The 20,033-nt window shown below is 31.3% G+C and overlaps 1 protein-coding gene across 1 annotated transcript in view; it reads right to left on the reverse strand.

The window, feature by feature from the left end:
• Positions 1-20,033, reverse strand: part of LOC148280389 (zwei Ig domain protein zig-8-like) — a 138,025-nt gene that overhangs the window by 27,409 nt on the left and 90,583 nt on the right. The window contains exons 5-6 of the mRNA XM_088228471.1: positions 18,141-18,234; positions 16,335-16,462 (exon numbers count right to left, since the gene is read on the reverse strand). Of these exons, the coding sequence (XP_088084597.1) occupies positions 16,335-16,462; positions 18,141-18,234 (222 nt within the window). The remainder of the gene's footprint in view (positions 1-16,334; positions 16,463-18,140; positions 18,235-20,033) is intronic.

Raw genomic sequence — 20,033 nt, forward strand, 5'->3', positions numbered from 1 at the left:
GCAGGTTTCATAGAATTGCGTGACCTCCTTTAAACAATACAGTCCGCTCGCAAAATTTTCCTTCTCCGGTACGAAGTATTTCTGCACATCTAGTTCACTCTTCAACAAATGTGATTAAAGCGTATTTGTAATTAACCAAAAGTTATTAAAATGGAAACTCCCTTATATACTTAAAATATAATCATTTTTTTTTTTAATATACCCGCTATTCAGAGGAGCACGTGAACATCGCCAGTTGCCTTCAAAAGATCATATTGTAAGTCATAACTTTCGTTTTCTTCCACGTCAATTTTTCGTCCTTTAGTTCTTCCGAACAAAGCCAAAAGATCGTCATTGACGTCCTTCTAAGACAACAGAAGCCCGCAGGTGTGACGAATAGACAAGTTGAGTTAAGGCTCTTCTGAGACATTAGCAACACGTGTGAATCACCCCACCCTCAAATCGCTCATTATAGGAGAATGCTGCGTCCGTAATTGAGGCCTCAATATCGAAGCACTTTGTAACTTACATTCTCCTGTAAAACTTATTTTTAAAACTTTGAAGTTGATGTTTTGAGTTTTGGTAAGGTACCGGGATTTGCACCTGTATATATGTGCTTCCAATACTGACATTATGAAAGAATTTACGATCGGCGTTTTGTTCTTAACCCCTTGAAATAAAATCAATTGAATCGATCAATTTTAACAACTTTTAGATCGACGCAATTGCAAATTTAGCTTTTTTTAAAGAATATTTTTTATTTGTCTCCCGGTAATGTCACAAAATAAAAACTTTATATTATATAAATTTAACACTGCAATCGGGTCTCGTTGCAGTGAAAAAAAAACTGTAAAAATCACGGAATAAGAATTTTTTCGTTATTTACAAATAATGAAAATACTAAATTCATCTAAATGTAAAAATGTGTCCGGGCGTGTCTTCGTGTAAAATATCAAATAATCCAGGACTAGTGCTTTTGACTCAATGGATGTTCTCAGGCAAAAATCCTGAACGTATGGATCGAGTGAAGATAAGTCCGGCTTCCATACTGCAGGTCCCAGGATCGATTCCTTGGAAGATAGACATGAAATATTCTTTAAAATGTGGTTTTACACATTGATATGTACGAGTATTTCGGCCTCGTGGTGTTTTAATCAGCGCGTTTGCCTACCATGCAAGAGGTCACGGATTCGATTCCCGACATGGTTGATATGAAATATTAAGTTAAAAGGTTGTTTTCAAACTAGAATATTTCATAGTCCCTGGAATAGTATCTGAAGCGTAAGACTGATCATCTTATCTTAATGTAACAAAAATGATCAAAACAACTGCGATCGGTGCACTGATGCAGTGCCCTATGCACCATTAGGAGCGGAAAAGGAATGAATGTACACACTAGATGCAACAACTTAAGTTCCGGAACCAAACTTGTAGTCAGTAAATGTGAACCAGCGTAAAAAGGCGCGACATACAACTTTGAATTCACAGTAAACTGGCGTAGACAGTTAGTCTTTTTTACTGTTCTACGCGTTTTACACGACTATATTGACGAGACAATGCTTATTTCTTAGAAAATAATTTCAAACTATCGTTCTATGATGCATCTCTTTTTTTTGTACCTCAGTCGTTTCACAGTGCATAATTGCATTGTTCTGGACTGGTATTATGATTATTTGGACATATCCCCTTACCTGCATGAAACAGTTTATCAATATACTACGCTGTATTTGAAATATCTATGCAGTGCCATTTGCATCAAAAAGATATAATTATTATATAATATTTTCTATATTAATGTATAATTATACACATTTTTCCTTAATTCAAACGTTGTACCTGTAATTAGTATGGGAAAAATTGTCATTTAAATTTAGTCAAATTAAGTTAAAGCTCCCAACCTTAGTTATTTCATTCATTTTCCACGGAGATTATCACAGAAACTAACAAACGCTGGGTTCAGATCATGAATATACCTATATTTTCTAAAAACCAGAAATAATTAGTTTTTAATCCATTTACGCAGTAAATTATGATACCACTGTGGACTTATTGGATTTGCAACAAGACAATGCTGAGTTTGTGTTTTAATATATTTTAATGTACCCTGGCCATTTATCCCAAAGTACCGTTGCCATTAATTGTGGTATTAAACACAATCAGATAAATCATAAATATTTCATTTAAATGTAAATAGAGAGGGCATAATACAAGTGTTCGTATTTTATTAAGGAAATAACAATGAGACCAAATATATTTACTTGAATTATTTTCACCCCTCATATGTACCTTGAACCTGAACCGTAAGGAGATGTTTTCGAATCAATGACTTCCTTTAAATAATAATCCTGACGAAGAATACAAGAGTTCTCGCGCGTACTACTAAAGTAATCCAGGGTGACATTTTTATCGATATTTTTTTTACCGGAAGACATTAATTTGTTAAATAACTTTTCGTATATTCTTCAAGGACAAATGTACCTTAAAAGTGTGAGCACGCGAGTAGTAAATTTGACTTATTCGTATGGATTACCATAGTAGTCCATGCGAGCATTGTTATATTTTCGTTGGTGATAGTTTTTTTTGTCAAGTAGGTTATTTTCCATACTAACATTTACAAAAATAATAAATTATATAGTTTCCTAGATAGTTTTTGGTTAATTATGTATTTAATTTTTATTTTAGGTAACCAATGGCAAGGACTTAAAAAACATTCAATAGAACTACAAAAAAATGTGTCCTACACGAGGGAAATAAGTATATCCGGATCATCGGGCTGTAATATACGCTCAATTTCATGAAACAAATTATTGAACATTATTTTTGGTACGTGTACTTGTACACACACATCAAAAATCAAAAATGTTACCTGTGTGGATATTCGCTAATAAGCGGAATGGGGAATGTTGTAGTACCTACTTAAAGTGGCCACTTAACCCAGCCAATGACAGGTCATAAGCCCTGTAAACGCTCGAATATCCATAATCCTGAAATTGAAAAAATTCTACCTCATCTCTGTAGGGATATAAATAAAAAAATATAAACAAATTATTTGTGAAGTTTTGCTTTTTTTGATCTCTCATAAATCTGAAAGTACTGTTCTTTAACCAGGTTTCCATAATTAAGGGTAACATTTAATTTTTCTCCATCTTAAAAGTTATGTTGTGTTTTTTAAAATGAATTAAAAACATATTTTGTGATTAGTATATGTTTCATTAAAAAATACAAGGAAAAATGAAAAAATTGTACTCTATTTTGGCCTAATATAGTTTTTTTTATATACACAGGGTGTTCTTTAAACCCTGTCACATCCGAAACCGCGATGATCAGTATGAGCAAGAAGACATATTTGCACATTAAAATAAATTTTTAGAACAAATAAAATTTAAAAAATTAAATATAAAAAAAAACAAATGGTTTCTAATTTCTGCGGGAAAAAAACGAGGAGAGGGGAGGGGGGAGTCTGGCACACCGTCAACCACGCGGCCGCACCCCCTTCGCTTCTCTCCTGTAGAAGTAAGCAACCATTTGTTATTTTTAATATATTTTTTTTACAAATTTTCTTTTATTCGTTCTAAATATATTGTTTAAATATGCCAATATGTCTTCTTGCCCATACTGACATCGCGGGTTTGGATGTGACAGGGTTTAAAAACACCCTGTATTTAGTAGCCTTACGTGTCATGTACAAGGCTAAGATGCTCGGAATAAAAATAGTTTTTGTTTGTCTTAGAAATGGGATGTTCGATCACTGATTTTGGTTTATTACTTTTACGAGTCCAATCATCATTGTTGCAAAGTCCAAAAACGATGGCGCGTAATAACTACTTTCAACGACAGTGTGGATATCTGTTAAAAATATTCCATCTTTCCTGCATTCCGCTTCAAGATTATGGCATTGTAAACTGAAAATGGGCACTGAAATAACAGATGTTCGATACTCTGTGAAGAAATATCATCAGATGGAAAATAGTCATCATTCCTTAATTTAAATCTATTTTATTTTTATTTTCTTTTATTTAGGAAACATACAGTACAGCTACAAAGTTTAATATTTTACACAATTAGTCTTAACTCTAATGGACCAGTGAAGTTTCCATATTATAAAGCAATTATATGTAAGGTTAATTATGACAGTATAAAAAAGAGAAGGAAAAAAAAACACAAGGTAACCTATATAGGTAACTTCTCATAGCTCCGTGTCCGGTAAAAAAATGGGTCGTTTCGAAAGTACTTTGGTGATGACGACGGAAGTTTGCTGCATCAGCCAGCGTTGGGAAAAACATTTTAGTGATTTTACTTGTAGAAGAAGCGCGGTAATGATTTTCCAAAACGCTGCTGCGTATTTTGTTTTATACAGCATTTAGCAAAACAAATACTATAGTAGGCCACGCGAACATTGAGATAAAAATTTAGGCGCGAGTACTATAATAATTATTGATGATGAGTTAGTTACCTCAAAATCAGTCTTGTTTAACTGAATATTAAAATTGGGAAAAAATAAATTTGTAATTGCAAATGTAACAATGTATTTTTATAAATTGACATATTTAAACTTATAGCTCAAATCGCGGGAGTGCAATCATTATAATATGCATAAAAAAATGAAGTAATGGATTTTTTTGAAAACTTCTTTGTGGCTTTACCATCTATCTTGCTATATATAAATTAATTTTACTTCTCCGTGGTAGTACTGAGTAAACAAAAACAATGAACAATAAAGTTTCAGCTCAAATTTTGAATAAACAATCAGTATTTTTGCTAGAACAATGTTAGGTAAAAAATGTTTTGAAAGAAAGGAAAATGAATTAATTTTCTAGTAATTAATTAATTATGACTGATAAAATTTTACAGAATAATAACAAAAGAATTAAAAGTTATATTGAGCAATGTGATCCAGCCGTAAAAACATGAGTAAAATTATATTGTTTTGTTGTTTCTTATTTTATTTAATTTTGTCCATTTTGAAGAAAACGCATGAATAATTGGAACGGTATTTTTTGTTTATTTAATTTTTTTGACGCAAATGGCCCTATGTGATTTCTTTACATACAGGAATATTAACTATTTTGCTTATGTTTGAACATTCACGTTTATTAAAAACGTTTTATTTTTATTTTTTATTAATAAATTTCATAAAAGGTGCATGTTTTTTACTCTACTTTTATACATCTAGTAAATGTTATCACTGTAAAATTCCAAAAAAACAGACTTACTCTTGTGCTTGGAGAGTGACATACACTGTTGGTATTGTTTATTTATAAGAGTTTATGTAACTTTAAATATAAACTAGTATATGAGGAAAAAAGCATAAAATAATAATAAATTCATACAAATTAACATTAAACGCAGATTTTACACGTGTTCAAAAAATTTCTTTAGATTTACTTTAAATTTATTTATTGACATATTATTTTAATTATGTTTTTGTTGAATTTTTTGAGTCTTGAAATCATTTAAGTGTATTGTTTTCAATTATGGAAAAGTAGAAAAGGATGGTGAAAGAAGAGTATTGGTGGTTAGTAAAATAAACGGAGCACTGAGCACAGTAATTGATAATAAAAACGTGTCAATCAAAGCTAGACAGGCAGCGCACAATGGAGTTTCAGTCCCAACACTTATCAGAAAGTGAAACATGGAACTAGCAGTAGACGAATGAAAGTACAGTGAACATGGTCAAAATGAGATCTCTTGTATATCTTGTTACAAATTATGAAATCAGAAGAGAGTGAGAATTTAAAACAGGTATAAATGATAAGATCAAACATGGGTCACTTAGATGGTTTGGTTATAAAGAACTAATGGATGACGGAAGACTGGTAAAACAGATATGCATGGTGAAAATGAATAGTAATGCAGGACAAAGACAAAAAAGACGTGACATGTTCAGATAAACTAAAACCTGAAGACTTTTAATGTCAAAAGCAGATATAACTGAAGGAATGTACGACTAGATGTGTAAAAATAGTGAAAAAAGCTAGAAATGTGCATCAGGATGGACGTGTGAGGCATTCTATCCTCACTGCTGATGTTAATGTTAGTATTTTGTAATGATTTCATCTTCCTTTCACTTTCGAGAATTATGCAGTGTGTAAAATGGCCACTTAAACCAGTAAAATGACAGGTCAGAAGCCCTGTAAATACCTTAACTTCCATATTCTTTTCTCAAGAATGTTTTCCCTCTGTTGGAATAAATTTAGAATGCACTGTTTACTCAGTTATATAATCTATTCTTGTAAAGCATGAAATATATATTTTTTAAATATCATAAAAAGTGAAGTATGTGTAGTATTATTAACAATGTTTTGAGTATGCCCAAATGTTTGTAGACATGCTGAATTTTCTTCACTTCACAAAAGTCAACAGATGGAAGAGTTGAGGAATTGTGGATGTTTGAACATGGGAAGAATGGTGAATGCTACACCGTGTGTAAAGCGGCTACTTTAACCAGCTAATGACAGGTCATAAGCCCAGTAAATGACGGGACTTTCATATTCCCTTCTCAAAAATTTTGTCTCTCTCTGTTGCAACAAATTTATTTGTGTATTATATTTATGTAAAAAACAAAAACAATGGTTACTTGCGTATGTAGAAAGTTGTTTATACACATTAAAACAAAATTATTAAAAAAATATATATATTGTAAATAAGACAAATAAAACAAATCGACCCGAGAATTCTCAATCTCAAAAATTTTTGTACAAGAAACTGTAGATACAAGATCTTTCTCAAGTTCTTTTACGATGTTTGATCCATGTAATGCAAGCGTTAGTATACATTATAAATGCAGTCACTGCTTGCGATATAATCACAGTCTTTGGGAATTCCAATCAATTTTTTAAAAATAATATAAAAATGCAAAATGGCGTCGTTTTGCGTTATTTTGGCGCTTATTGCGCGTAAAGTACTAGCATTAAGTCTCGTAAATTGGTTGGAATAAGTTTGTTAAGTGAACTTAGACGATACCAAGGCGAGCCTTCAGTTCCAATGTAGTCGTGTTGGTTCCGTGAGCCAACCGAAGACAGTTTCATTAAGAAAGTTTACGCTAATGGCCACTTTAGGTATTCTGAACGAGGTGGCGCGATTAACACATGTACTGCATAATCGCGTGCTAGGGTTGGGTGAACTAGGCTCGAAACAGCGCGACTTAAACTAAAGTTGTCGCTTAAATTAATTTAAGAAGCTTAAGTGTTGTCAGTGCGTAAAAACCCAAGTGAAGTCATTTCAAAGTTTTATTCCTGGCGTTTAAAAAGTGTAAAGCGTCAGTTCTTCCTATCACCAAAATTTTGTCTTAAAAATACTCAACATTCCGGTAAAAGTGAATTATCACCTACTACGAATAAAAATAAAAGTATTTGAAATGGATTTCGAATAAAAAATTGTATATCCAAACTCAAAATGAATATTTAGTGAAAATACGTTGTTAGAAAAATTCAACGTGTTTGGCCTTGGTTGGTGTGACTTCAAGATTTTTTATAACGTTTTAAACAAATTTTTATGGCCAGGATTAAATAAACATGAATCGTGACGTTTAAGGGGCGGCCGATGGAATGACCATTTTTCCGGGAATTCAAAATTACAAATTTAAAAGTATTTCTTATTCTACTAATAATTATTAAAAAATATTTTTTAATGGACAGTACTTCATAGAACTTTACTACAATAAAAATGTAAAATAAAAAAACGTAATATTTCCATACGCTTATGACACAAGTGAAGTCACGTGTCATTTCTGTGAGACGCTTATTCTAATTCATCTAATGATACTGATAATCTACCACTAAACCTTATAACCGAACAATTGCAGTGTATCTTAATCATTTTTATTACATGAAGGTAAGATGATCAGTCTTTCGGTTCAGGTGGCAGTACAGGGATTATGAAATATTTTAGTGCAAAAACACATTTTTAAATTAATATTTTATGTCATAAATATATTGAGAAGCGAGATCTTTTGCATGGTAGACAAACGCGATGCAATCAAAATATTGTTTTTTTTTCTTGTTTCATACATTATGTACCATTTGTCAATTTTGACAAAAACGTGCAAATAATTTCTGTTAAATTTTTTTTCTATTAAATAATTTTATGCTGAAACTTGCGTAAAAAAATATGTGCGTGTGCCGAGTGTTGTCAGTGCCGAAAAATCTAAGTTTTGTAATTCAGAAGAAAAGTTTTTTAATATTTTCAAATTGTAAGTTGAACTTCTTCCTGTTTCGTAAAATTAATATTATACCCAACGGACATATTTAAAATTTGCATTAATATAATTTACTCATAAATGTATATTATGCTCAAAGCAGATACAGGATACAAGGTACTGTTATGCATGTAAAATAGACTCAGAATCCCAAACAAGTGTTTTTGACTCGATAACTACTCTCAGGTAAAAATCCTAAAAGAGGAAATCGATTGGGAAAAGTTAGCCTCGTAGCGCAGTTGTTGGCGCGTTCCCCTAATATGCTAAAAGTCAGTGGTCCGATTCATAAGAAGGTAGACAATTAGGTTTTACATGTTTTTGTACTGTCAACTAAAGCTTTGGATTGATCACTTTATCTTCATTCAACAAATGATAGAGATTTGGTGTAGCAATACGATCCCTTGAGTACAATAGAATGGAATAAATATAATAATAAATAAATAATAAAATGGAATAGAATGGTTATGATGATGAAGATAAAATGCATAAAAAAATTAAAATAAAATAAAGTCGTTTGATCATTATTTATATCAGTCATTTTAAGAACATTTATTTTATATGAAATTATAACGCGTCCATAAAGTAAACTCTATTCTATTTGGTTAAAAAAAAAATAACGATAGACACAGTATTATAATTTTTTCAGTGTGAAGTCCGATAAATTTTTTACAAATATTTAATGGATCCATATTTTTAATATACTAAAAATCAGGCGTTTCACGTCTACCATCTGCGTTTATTATTGCCTTCAATTGTTTAGTTTATTTAAGGAGTTCTTTTGTTGATGTTAGATAAAAGAGGTCATATACTAACTCAAATGTTTTGTTTTGCTGTCTTTGTAGTATGGATTTATTAAATTGATTTCCTGTTCCCCAGATAAATTGCATATAAAATATTTTAGTTCTTACATAGGCTTCATATATTAGAATGATTTAATTTCAAGTTACAAAAAAAAATGCTTACGCCATACAAAAATATAAAAAATGGTTTTTGTATATAAATTAACTTAAATCAACACCATTGATCAATGAAAAAAGGAAATAAAGAGAATCGTGAAAAAGAAGGTAGATTAAGGAAAAGAAAGGAAATGTTTCTTCAGACGTGATTTTGAACAGAAATACTGTAGAAACATATTTGATAATGGGTGGGAGATGATTCCACTGTCGAGCCGCGTGGACACTATATGAATAAGAACAAAAAGAGGAATTATTGTGAATTTGTTCTAAGAGGGTGTTGTAAAAATTAGAACGAAGAGGTTAACCATGAACTGATAAACGTTAAAAATTTTCTCGGAGATTTATAGGTGCGTTAAAACAAAGAAATACAAGATATCATTAAAAGTAAACATATAATTAGGATCATACAAATCTGCCTTATTTTGTTTTATATTTTTAATCAAACAACCTTCCACAATAAATCAATAAATAGCTGAATCTTTTCTCAATAATGCTGAGTTTATTTTACAATGTTATGTTAGTGATAAATTTCAGAATCCTAAGATAGAGTTTCTGAAATAGTGAAAGTGCTAGCAATCCCAGTTTTCCACTTATACCCAACATTTCACTCCCTTTAATCCTCTATTCTCATTTTCCTACCCCTAAGCACCACGTGACTAGCCGGAGGGTGTCTGCAACGAGGTTTTTCGCTTGAAAACGAGTAGAAAAAGTTTTTACAGCGTTTTTATCTTTATGCTTTTATCAACCTCCCCACTCCGAGAAAAATCATGCATCGGCAGGGTGACAAGACGCGCAAATTAGAATGAAACTTTGTGTTTTGTGTCAGTTGATCATTAGTCCGTAGTAATTTGAAATTTTAATCTTGTTAACAAAAAGGTGGACTGTAAATGAAAAACTAATTTCTTGCAGTTTTGTGATTTGGAAATATTTGAGAAAAATAGGAGCATGGAATGAATACCTACCTTTAATATGATCTGAATTTTCTTATATTTCTGGCACTGTATGACAAAATGAACTTTAAAATTTAACAATGTTTTCCACGACGCGCGACGATTCCAACCTCTTTTTATCCGATTGTATGAAAAGTCAAAAATGTTGTTTGGTTTTTGTTCTAAATTTATGTTAGGTAGGTACCATATGGATGGGTCAAAGGAAGGATGGGAACAAATGGTAATCGGCCAGGAATAGTATCGATAAATACTGTTATTTACTTAACAGATCTGTAGTCTAGTCACAAGATGACAAAACGCACATTAATTTAATTGAATTTGTGCAAAAAAAATCTTCATATCCTAACATTTAAATGTAACCTGGGCAGAACCCTTCAGTCTTATGATCAGCGCCTAGAACATTTTGGTCTAGATGAGTTGGAATTTAGAAAAAAGATTTTAGACTTGATATATCTTTATAAAATAATTAATTGTAATGTTGATTCTACATTTTGTTTACAGAATATACCCCTAAATGTCCCTAGTCGGTAATTGAGATCGTACACAACATTTTATCTTCCAACCTTCAATAATATGGCAAACTTTAATGCATTATCACATATGTTAAGATTGTGTAATAATGTTAAAAGTAATGCTGATATTGATATCTTCAACAATACAATAAATAATTTTAGGAAAACAGTAACGCAATATACAAAATTAAATAATCACTTATGTAAGTTGGTATAATAATTTCTGATAACCTGTTAGTAATAATTTATTAAAATAACTTTTATAACAATCATAGAATTCAATTTAGGTTTTTTTTTCTATTTGTGCATGCTGTGTTCACATGTAATTGATGAACAATATCGAAAATAACAATTTGTGATTATTATACCAATGTCATATGTATTGTTTATTGTTTTTGAATAATAATAAATAAAATTTCTAACTTACTTATATAAAAAAAACTACTCTCGGTAAAGATTGATGAAATAATAAAAGTTTGGTCAAAAAGATTTTAAGTTAAAGAAAGGAAAGAAACAGTTTTAGAATTGCGGCGTTCTCCTTTTTAAAATGGCCTTAACTTTATTTTTTATTTAAATTTTAGTAGATTTATTGAACAATTATTTTTTAACATATCATCATCATTATTTCCTTCTTTCACCTTATGATGCATAGGGCTCTGCATTGATACACCGATCGCAGTGCATATGGATCATTTTTTTTACATAAGAGTTAGGTGATCCGTTTTACGCTTCTGGTACCAATCCAGAGACTGAGATATTCCGGTGTTTTCACGCCTTTTTAAATAAATATTTAATGTCAACTTTATCGGGAATCGAACCCGTAAATACGTAATATTATAGGAAATTAAGAAAAAAAACGTAAGGCTGATTACCTTGCCTAAATGTAACAGATAGTAATTGAGGTACGTTTCAAAAGTGCAAATTCAGTACGTGGATGATGTAAAATATTTTTTTTTAATTTGCATTATCAGTTTTGTTAATGTCTTTGTGAGGCAAAATAGCCGTTACACGAAGTGATAAATAATTAAGTGAAACTTTTTTTTTGATGCATAGGTATATGAACTCGTATTATTGTATATCTACCATAAAAATAAAAAAAAGTAACTAGATTTTTGTTTCAGCGTTGTTAAAAAGTAATTTTTTTCTGTAAAATCTTTGAAGTTTAAACTTTGTTTAAAAAATAAAATAAAAAATATGAAGCGTCACGAGAATTAATTTCGGAATTTTAACCCACTCCCTCACGACCAGAAAAAATCTCATTAAAAAGGAGCAGAGTTTTTAACAAAAGGCGGGAAAAAAACGGCGAAATAAATTGGCGAACATTTACAAAGAAACCAGCAATGCTAAATGGTGCTACATACCGAATTTCAAATAAGTAAAATTAAGGAAAAATATGTGGAATCGCTGGGACTATTTATGGCAGCGATTCTAAAATATTTCTTCTCAACAGCTTTTCTTCCTTCTAATATTGCCAAATATAGTCTGCGTTTGGGCGAATGAAGTAAAAAAAAACGCTTGAAACTGAAGATAGAAGCCGCCGGACAAGTCACATCTTGTTTTAACTTGACACTGATTATCTCAACGGATCGGGCTATCGTATTATTTTTTTCAAATAGATGTAGCGTCAACAGTAACATGCGTCGTTGTTTTTAAATAAGTAATTTTTTTTGACATTACATGAGAGCGGTTTTTTTTTATACAAATATAAGCGTTCTTTTATTTCACCTATTTTTTTCTATTTCGGTAGCCATTTTCAATGAGTTATATATATAACAAACTATGAGAAAATGGAAATGAAGTTGTGGTAGAGTGGGGTTTGAACCTCGGACCTCTGATCCGTGAGTCCGCAACACTAGCCGCGGGACGACAACCCGATTCAAACTCGAAGAGTTTATTTTGATGCTTGAGTGAGTCATATACGAGTATATTGGTTTTTTTCAAACCTGAAATATAAAACTTTTATAATTTGTATATTTATTTAATTGTGCCTCCTCAGGAGTTATCCAGGGATCGATTCTAGGTCGTCTTCTTTTTAAAATTTACATAAATGATATTTTTTATTGCTTTGATTTTGCCCATTTTTCCTTGTACGCTGATTATATGAAATTTTTAACCAAAATTGAATCTTTAGAAGATATTAAAAACCTCCACAGAGACCTAGATAGGGTCGTTGAATACTGCAATGATAATTTCCTTTATTTAAATGTCTCCAGATGCTACAAAGTAACGTTTACCAGAAATAAGATAATAATGCCATCCTTTTACCTTATAAATGCATGCAAAATTACTAAAGTAGACTATATTCGTGACCTTGGTGTATATTTGGATAAAAAATTGACATATAAAGAACATTTAGAGAAGACAAGCAAAGCTCACTAAACATGGGGCTTTATAATAAGAGTCCGCAGCAATCCATGGACACTAAAACTTCATATTTTGCACATGTACGCCGCAATATCCTTGAATATTGCTCCACTGTCTGGTCTCCCCAAAATTCCAAATATATTTTAAGAATTGAAAGAATTCAACAGCAAAAAAATGAATCACCTAAACAAGCGTCAATATTAACATTTCAATAACTGTGAAGAAGCTGCAGTACATCACAAAATCGATACCTTACAATCTGAAAGAATCATCAATGATAAGGTTTTCCTTTACAAAATATGCAACAACAACTTAGATTGCCCTCAACCGCTTGAGAAAATAAAAATGCGTATTTCTCAACGTACAACTCGACTGCACTAATTGTTTCATGTTGGTATTTTAAACACGAATAATGATAAGAATGCATCTTTTCCTAGAATTCTAAATAATTATAACACGTTTTTTACTGAAATCGAGATATATTTCCTCACTTTAAACAAATTTAAAGAAAATTATAGAACCCTTGTTGAAAATAATCATTAAAATTTAATCTCACTGTACCTACCTAATATTCAATTTTTTTGTTCTCTTTAATATTGTAATTAATAAATTTGTTTGGAAGAAAAGAGGAGGAAGGCTGATCTGGGGTTACTCCGTATGGATCCACCGGCAAAAGGAAGGCGGCCAAGTAAACAAAAAAAAAATATTACTTCATTATTATTGTAATATTTTATTTATTTTTTACGTGTGGAATGATTACATATATTTTGAAAAGAGGAAGTGTGGAAAAATGAACTTTTAAATACATTTGTTTACTACCAACAAGTACAATTTGAGTTTTTGTTGGATTTATAAGAAGTTCACGTTTTTTGTCCATGAAGAGATATGCTCGAGTGCAAATGACATTACTTTATGTTTTTCGACAATGTCAACGGGTTCAAAATGAATATACAATTGCAACTCATCGGCATATAAATGGTACAAACAGGGGAGGTTTTTTGTTATTGGATTGATGAATTTTCTCATTAATTCAATCAGTTCGAGCAGTGAGTGGGAGTGCACGCTACTTAAATAACCAGCGAATTTACGATTTTTAGTTTATTTTGCAATAACAGGCTCAATTATAAATACATATTTGAATAATGAAAAAATAATTATTAAACAGCCCGCTGCGTCTAAAGGATTTTTTAAGTACAGCCTTTAAGTATTAACAAGCCCTATTCGCCAGATCCTCACACAAAAGTGAAAGCAGTTAGAAATAACATACCTATTGAAGTTAGCTTGAAAATATATTACATACATTCTGATTCACTCGAGCGCGTCTAGAAGAAATTTCTAAAATATATTAATTTCAAACTTCATATTCCAGCTGCTTTATTTAATTATAATCAATTGTTATCTTCAGCAAATCTTTTGAGACTTAACGATAAAAGAATTCTAAATTACCTTAAAGTACTTTTTAGAGTGATCAATTCATTAATTGACTGTCCTGATTTGCTGGAGTTGGTGTGTTTCCGTGTACCTGGTCGACATACCCGCCACAGATCTCCTTTTTGTTCTGCAAGTTCTAAGACTAATTATCACGTGCACTTGCCTATCCCTAGGCTCCATAGATATGGCAATCAGTATGAGGACAAGGCTGATATATTTGGTTTTGGACTTGATAGTTATAAAACGAGTCTGATTTCTTTTTTTCTCTCGCAATACAATTCTTAAACTTTTCTTTATATTTAAAAATGTTTTTCCTTTTTTTGTTTTTTCATATTTATGTATTTGTTTCGTTAATATTCTTGGTTGCTTATGTGTATTTACCTATTTGTTACTATTGTTAAAGGTATGTAATTTTATCATTTTTTGCTATGTTTTTATAAACGTTTTTTTTTTCATATTTAAGTTCAATATATGTTAAAGACAATTTATGCCGTTTATGTAAAATAAATTAATAAATAAATATTAAGCAAGGCAAAAAATAAGCCTAACCCTTTTTAAAAAAACCCAGAATCAGATGAGTTACTGTGTACAGTTTTGTACAGTGAATTTTGTTTTGAGAATCGCTAGTGTAATTTTGCCTCCGGAGTGATATCGTTGTACGTACGAACCTGCCCTTTTTCGACCGAAAACAATCGTCACGTACAAACTAATTGAACGTATCACCAACGAAAACTAAATGCTTCCTTTGTATTATCCGGGAAACTAATGGGCTTTCTTACAAAGACACCTTCATTAAAAATGTATGTGATCCTATTCTAAGCAAATGATTATTAATACAACATTTGTGGAAATAATTTTTTCGGGATTATATTGCAGAGTTGAATTAGCTCCTGGTTTTGTTTCTCGGCAATGCAAAACATAATAAAAATATTGTAAAATATATACTTCTGTCTGTGTTTGTGCAGATAAATAATGCAGTTATGTGTGTCAAATAGAACCAGAATCTTTTTCAGAATTCTTTTTCGAAAGCATTTTTTGAACGAAATGCTAGATTAACGTAAAGTTAATGCTTGTAACTAACGGTGGGCATAATCGAAATTCTCGATTATTAAAAAAATTGAAGCATTTCGAAAAGCTTAAAATTTATCAAAAATTTCACTCGGACTTGACAAAAAATAATTAAGACATCTCGAGAGAATTCATTCTTAATGATTTTTCAAGTCAATCGAGATATTAATTCGCACTTGACTTTTTGACTGTTGAAATATTAATTCGAAATGGATTTCGAGACAATCGGATATTATATCAATTCGGACTTGAAATTTCGAGAGAAATCATTCGAAATGGTTTCTCGAAAGATTTATACGAAAAGTTTACTCGGATTAAGCTAATATTTCGATAGAGAATGACTTAAAGACGCTCTTTAAGAAATGCATTTGATGAGTTATGTCTGACATGACATTTTGAAAGCAATGAAAATTAATTTAAATGATTATTCAAAAGTGTAAAATATCGTTCCTGTTCAATAAAATTAATCTGTTATATTTAATAAAACGTTGGTTCATGTTTATAAAACAAAGAAAATAACCTAAGCTGATTAGGATGTAGCTAAACATTCGCAACTTTTATTTGATAAAAAAAAAACGAATGTTTGATCGCTGATAAGAAAAAAAAATACAAGTTTAAACATAGTTTTAACACGACACTTTTGTTAAAATTATCACTTTTTCACTTAAAAATATTTTACGTTATAAAGGTAATTAATTTGTTTTTTTTATAAAATGTAAATTCTGTAAATTATATCGTCGTAAATTTGTGAGTTGCACTGCTTTGGTTTTACGCTGTAATGATGCTTTCGACTAAACTATTCGTTGAACGTTCTAGCGATGTTTACAGCTAACGTGCAAGTTAAACATTTGATGATTTAAAAATATCAAGTTCTTACATCGGCGTTGTGGGTCCAAAAAATATGAGGGGGTGGCTCAGGAGAATGCCTCACGATACAAGTCAAGTTCAGGGTGCTACCCGTGTTGATGTACAAGTCTGGTCCACCAACAATAATAGTTATTGGCTCTGAAAGACAAAATTAATGTTACATTATTTTAAAAACATTTTTCAATTAAACTTAAAAGTTCAAAAAAAGCTTCGATTTTTCAAAAATAAATATTTGCGTTCTCATAATTTTACTAAAATATTTAAATCTAGAAAAAAAAAACAAATAGTTTTAAATGACTTAATTCCAGGAATTGACTTAGTAGAGCTGGGTTCAAATATTGGAACCTAAGTCTGCGACACTTCCACTAGGCCACAACCCGGTTTTATTAATAAATCAGGCCTCGGGTTCAGTCCATAATAATTGACTTGAAATAGGTATATAAGCATCAATATTTTATGGTCCTTGGACTGTTAATTAAGATTAAAAATGATAAATCGGGTTGTGGTCCTGTGGTTAGTGTCTCGAACATTCTCTTTTTCTCTCACATATGCATACGCTAATTCCTCCATCTTATTTCATAATTTGTACATAATATAAATTGTACATTAATATGCTTACTGCCAAATGGCAATTTTTTTCAACCAACCAAAAAAATAAAAGTGTAATAGATAAATAATTAAAGCTTCAAAAAGTATTCAACATAAAATTATATAAAAATCTAAAAATGAACAAAATTGAAATTAACAATATTTGCATACAAATCAATAAAACCAATACGAGCACTCAATGGGAAAACAAATAAAGTGGAAAGGGGCATAGATTTTTTTATAAAGAAAGTGTTTCTTGACTTAAATAAAGATACTGAGATACATTTTTGGGAGGGAGATGATTCCAGAATTGAGTCGCATGGGCACAATACGAGTTAGAGAAGAAAGAGAAAATGTGGATGGGAATTGAACCGGTGCTTTTAGAATCAGAACAAAGAGGTTAACCATGCACTGGTAAGCGTAGATAATTTTTCCAGCGGTGTATATGAGTTTATATGAGAATAAAGTGCACTGAAAAGAAGTGAGAGGGAGTGATGAGTCTCTCCGCTGTCTAATTTTGAGCCATTTAAATTGTCTAAGATAATCAGATGTGTAATCATGTTTTCTAAGACAAAACATATAACTTATGCATGTATTCTGAAGTCGTTAAAACAAATTGAGTAATTCAGAGCTTAAGTCAATTTTAAGACATTTTAGTTGCCTATGAAAGTTAGAAATTTGATCATATTTCCCAAGACCATCATTCTTTCAAACTTGATACCATTCATGCTGCTCGACTTTAAAATGATCTCCCATCCACTACTAAAGATACGGTATCTCTGTTTGATTCACGCCTAAAGGAACACCTCCTTGTTCTGCCTTAATTTCTCTTGTTTATTTACTTTTCCAGTAGAAGAATAGTTTCAATATGCATTAATATATATACACCTTTTGTAAGTTCTATTTTTGTATCCATTTTGTTTTATTATTTCTTGCATACGTTTCGAAAGGAATATTCTTTTATCGTTTTATTACATCGGTTGGTTGGGTTGCCGTTTGCCAATAAGCCCAAACATCTTAAAATATGCTAAAAAATAGTTTAAAATAAAAAATAAAAAGGTACATGAAATTATTGAACTGTCATTCTCCTAACTGTACCAAATTGTGCAAAGGGCATTGAATAATGGAATTTGCATTAATTCACTAATCGCAATAATCTGTGTTGATTTTTGCATACTGCTGATGTTTTATCCTTACATTAAAATATTTTTAAAATATTTGTATTTACCAACAACAGATAAGAACATCGAATGTCCAGTCGGCGGAGTTGTGCTAACTTGGCATTCGTATATCCCGGAGTCACGCTTCTGAGGGAACCTAACCTGAAAAAAGAGTGCAAATAAATTGTTTTATAAAATTAAATTGAAACAAAAATGTTAATTAAAAGATGACAACTGAAATAATTGAAAAATAGGGATCTTCAAGCATAGGCAGAAGGATGAATATTTGTAAAATTTTGATTTAAACCACACAATTATAGAACTAAATACCTTCCGTTTTCTTTTTAAAAAATATTTTCCCTTTCTGATGCTGTAAATATTTGTTTCTTTTATTAAATTTTAATATTAAAAAACAAAGTAAATAGAATGAGAAAAACACTGGGTTTGGACATCAATGCATTTTAAAATTAAAATTTCTTTTGATCCATACATATTAAGTTTCGTTTTGGATAACATATTAAGTTATCCAAAACGAAGGCCATTTTCTAGAGAAGTGTACAAGTGTGGGTTTTGTCTAAGGGATGAGACCATTGCAGGAGACTGCGGCGAGACATTATATATGGTACTATTAAGAGTGTTGTTCAGATGTTTATTAAAATTTATGTTTACATAAATTTTATTATTTGTGGTATTCTTTAATAATATGCATACTTTCAATACTTCCAAGAAAATATAAAGATATTCTGGAAAGCGGTGAAAAATTCCCGAAACAGTAATGAAAGTGGATGTATGACAGCTATAAAAGGTAAAGATGGGAAAATGGTGACAAATGATAGTGGAATAAAAACAAGATGGAAGGAATACTTTGAGGAGGTGTATGAAACACATACAGGAAATATAAGCACTGCGGCACCTCCTCAGGTAAGTTTAAATGCATATGATGGTACGACAGAGATAAGAATGGAAGAAATAAGAATTGCTGCCAAATATATGAAGAATGGAAAAGCGCAAGGTTTTGATAATGTTGCTGCAGAATTTATAAAGGCGGGCGGTGAAATAATTTTTGTATGGCTTCACAAACTTTTCAACCGATGTTTAGAGAAGGAATACACTCCTCCAGACTGGAGAAGGGCTGTTGTTATGCCTCTATACAAGAGAAAAGGTTCAAGAGTAGAATGCGGAAATTATAGAGCAATCAGCCTTTTGAGCGCTGTTGGCAAAATGTATGGAAGAATACTGATTGATAGAGTAAGAAAAGTTACAAAGGATAGAGTGTGGGATATTCAGAGCGGTTTTATGAATGGAAGAGGATGTATGGATCAAATATTTGCTTTACGAAACATGACAGAAAAATTTCTTGCTAAAAACCAAAAGCTTTTCTGCGCATTTGTCGATCTGCAAAAAGCGTTTGATAGAGTTGACAGAGAAAAATTATGGAAGGTGTTATCGGAGTACGGAGTAAGCGGAAATCTAACACGTGCTATTGCTTCTCTGTATAAAGACAGCACAGCATGTGTTAGGGTAAATGGATCATACACATCGTGGTTTGACATTCATAAAGGAGTGAAGCAGGGATGTGTTATGTCACCATGGCTGTTCAACGTGTATATCGATAACTGCATGAAAGAACTGAAAGGCTTAAGAATGGGAGCAAAAATGGGTGATTTAAAAGTCAATTGTCTTTTGTATGCTGACGATGCTGTACTCCTTGCTAATAACAAAGAGGAACTGCAATTCTTGGTAACAAAGGTCTACGATGTATGCAAGAGAAGCGATTTGCTGATGAATGTCGATAAATCGAATGTGATGGTTTTTGAAAGAAATGAAAGTATGACTAAATGTGAAATCACTGTGAATGGAGTTATACTAAAACAAGTAGAGGAATTTGTGTATCTGGGAAGTATGTTCACTAGGGATGGAATGACTGAGAAAGATATTGAAAGGAGGGTGAGTGCCGGGAA

Source organism: Micrasema longulum, unplaced genomic scaffold (genome assembly GCF_059751315.1).
Source record: "Micrasema longulum isolate JH-2025_06_02 unplaced genomic scaffold, ASM5975131v1 h1tg000584l, whole genome shotgun sequence".
Taxonomy (NCBI): Eukaryota; Metazoa; Arthropoda; class Insecta; order Trichoptera; family Brachycentridae; genus Micrasema; species Micrasema longulum.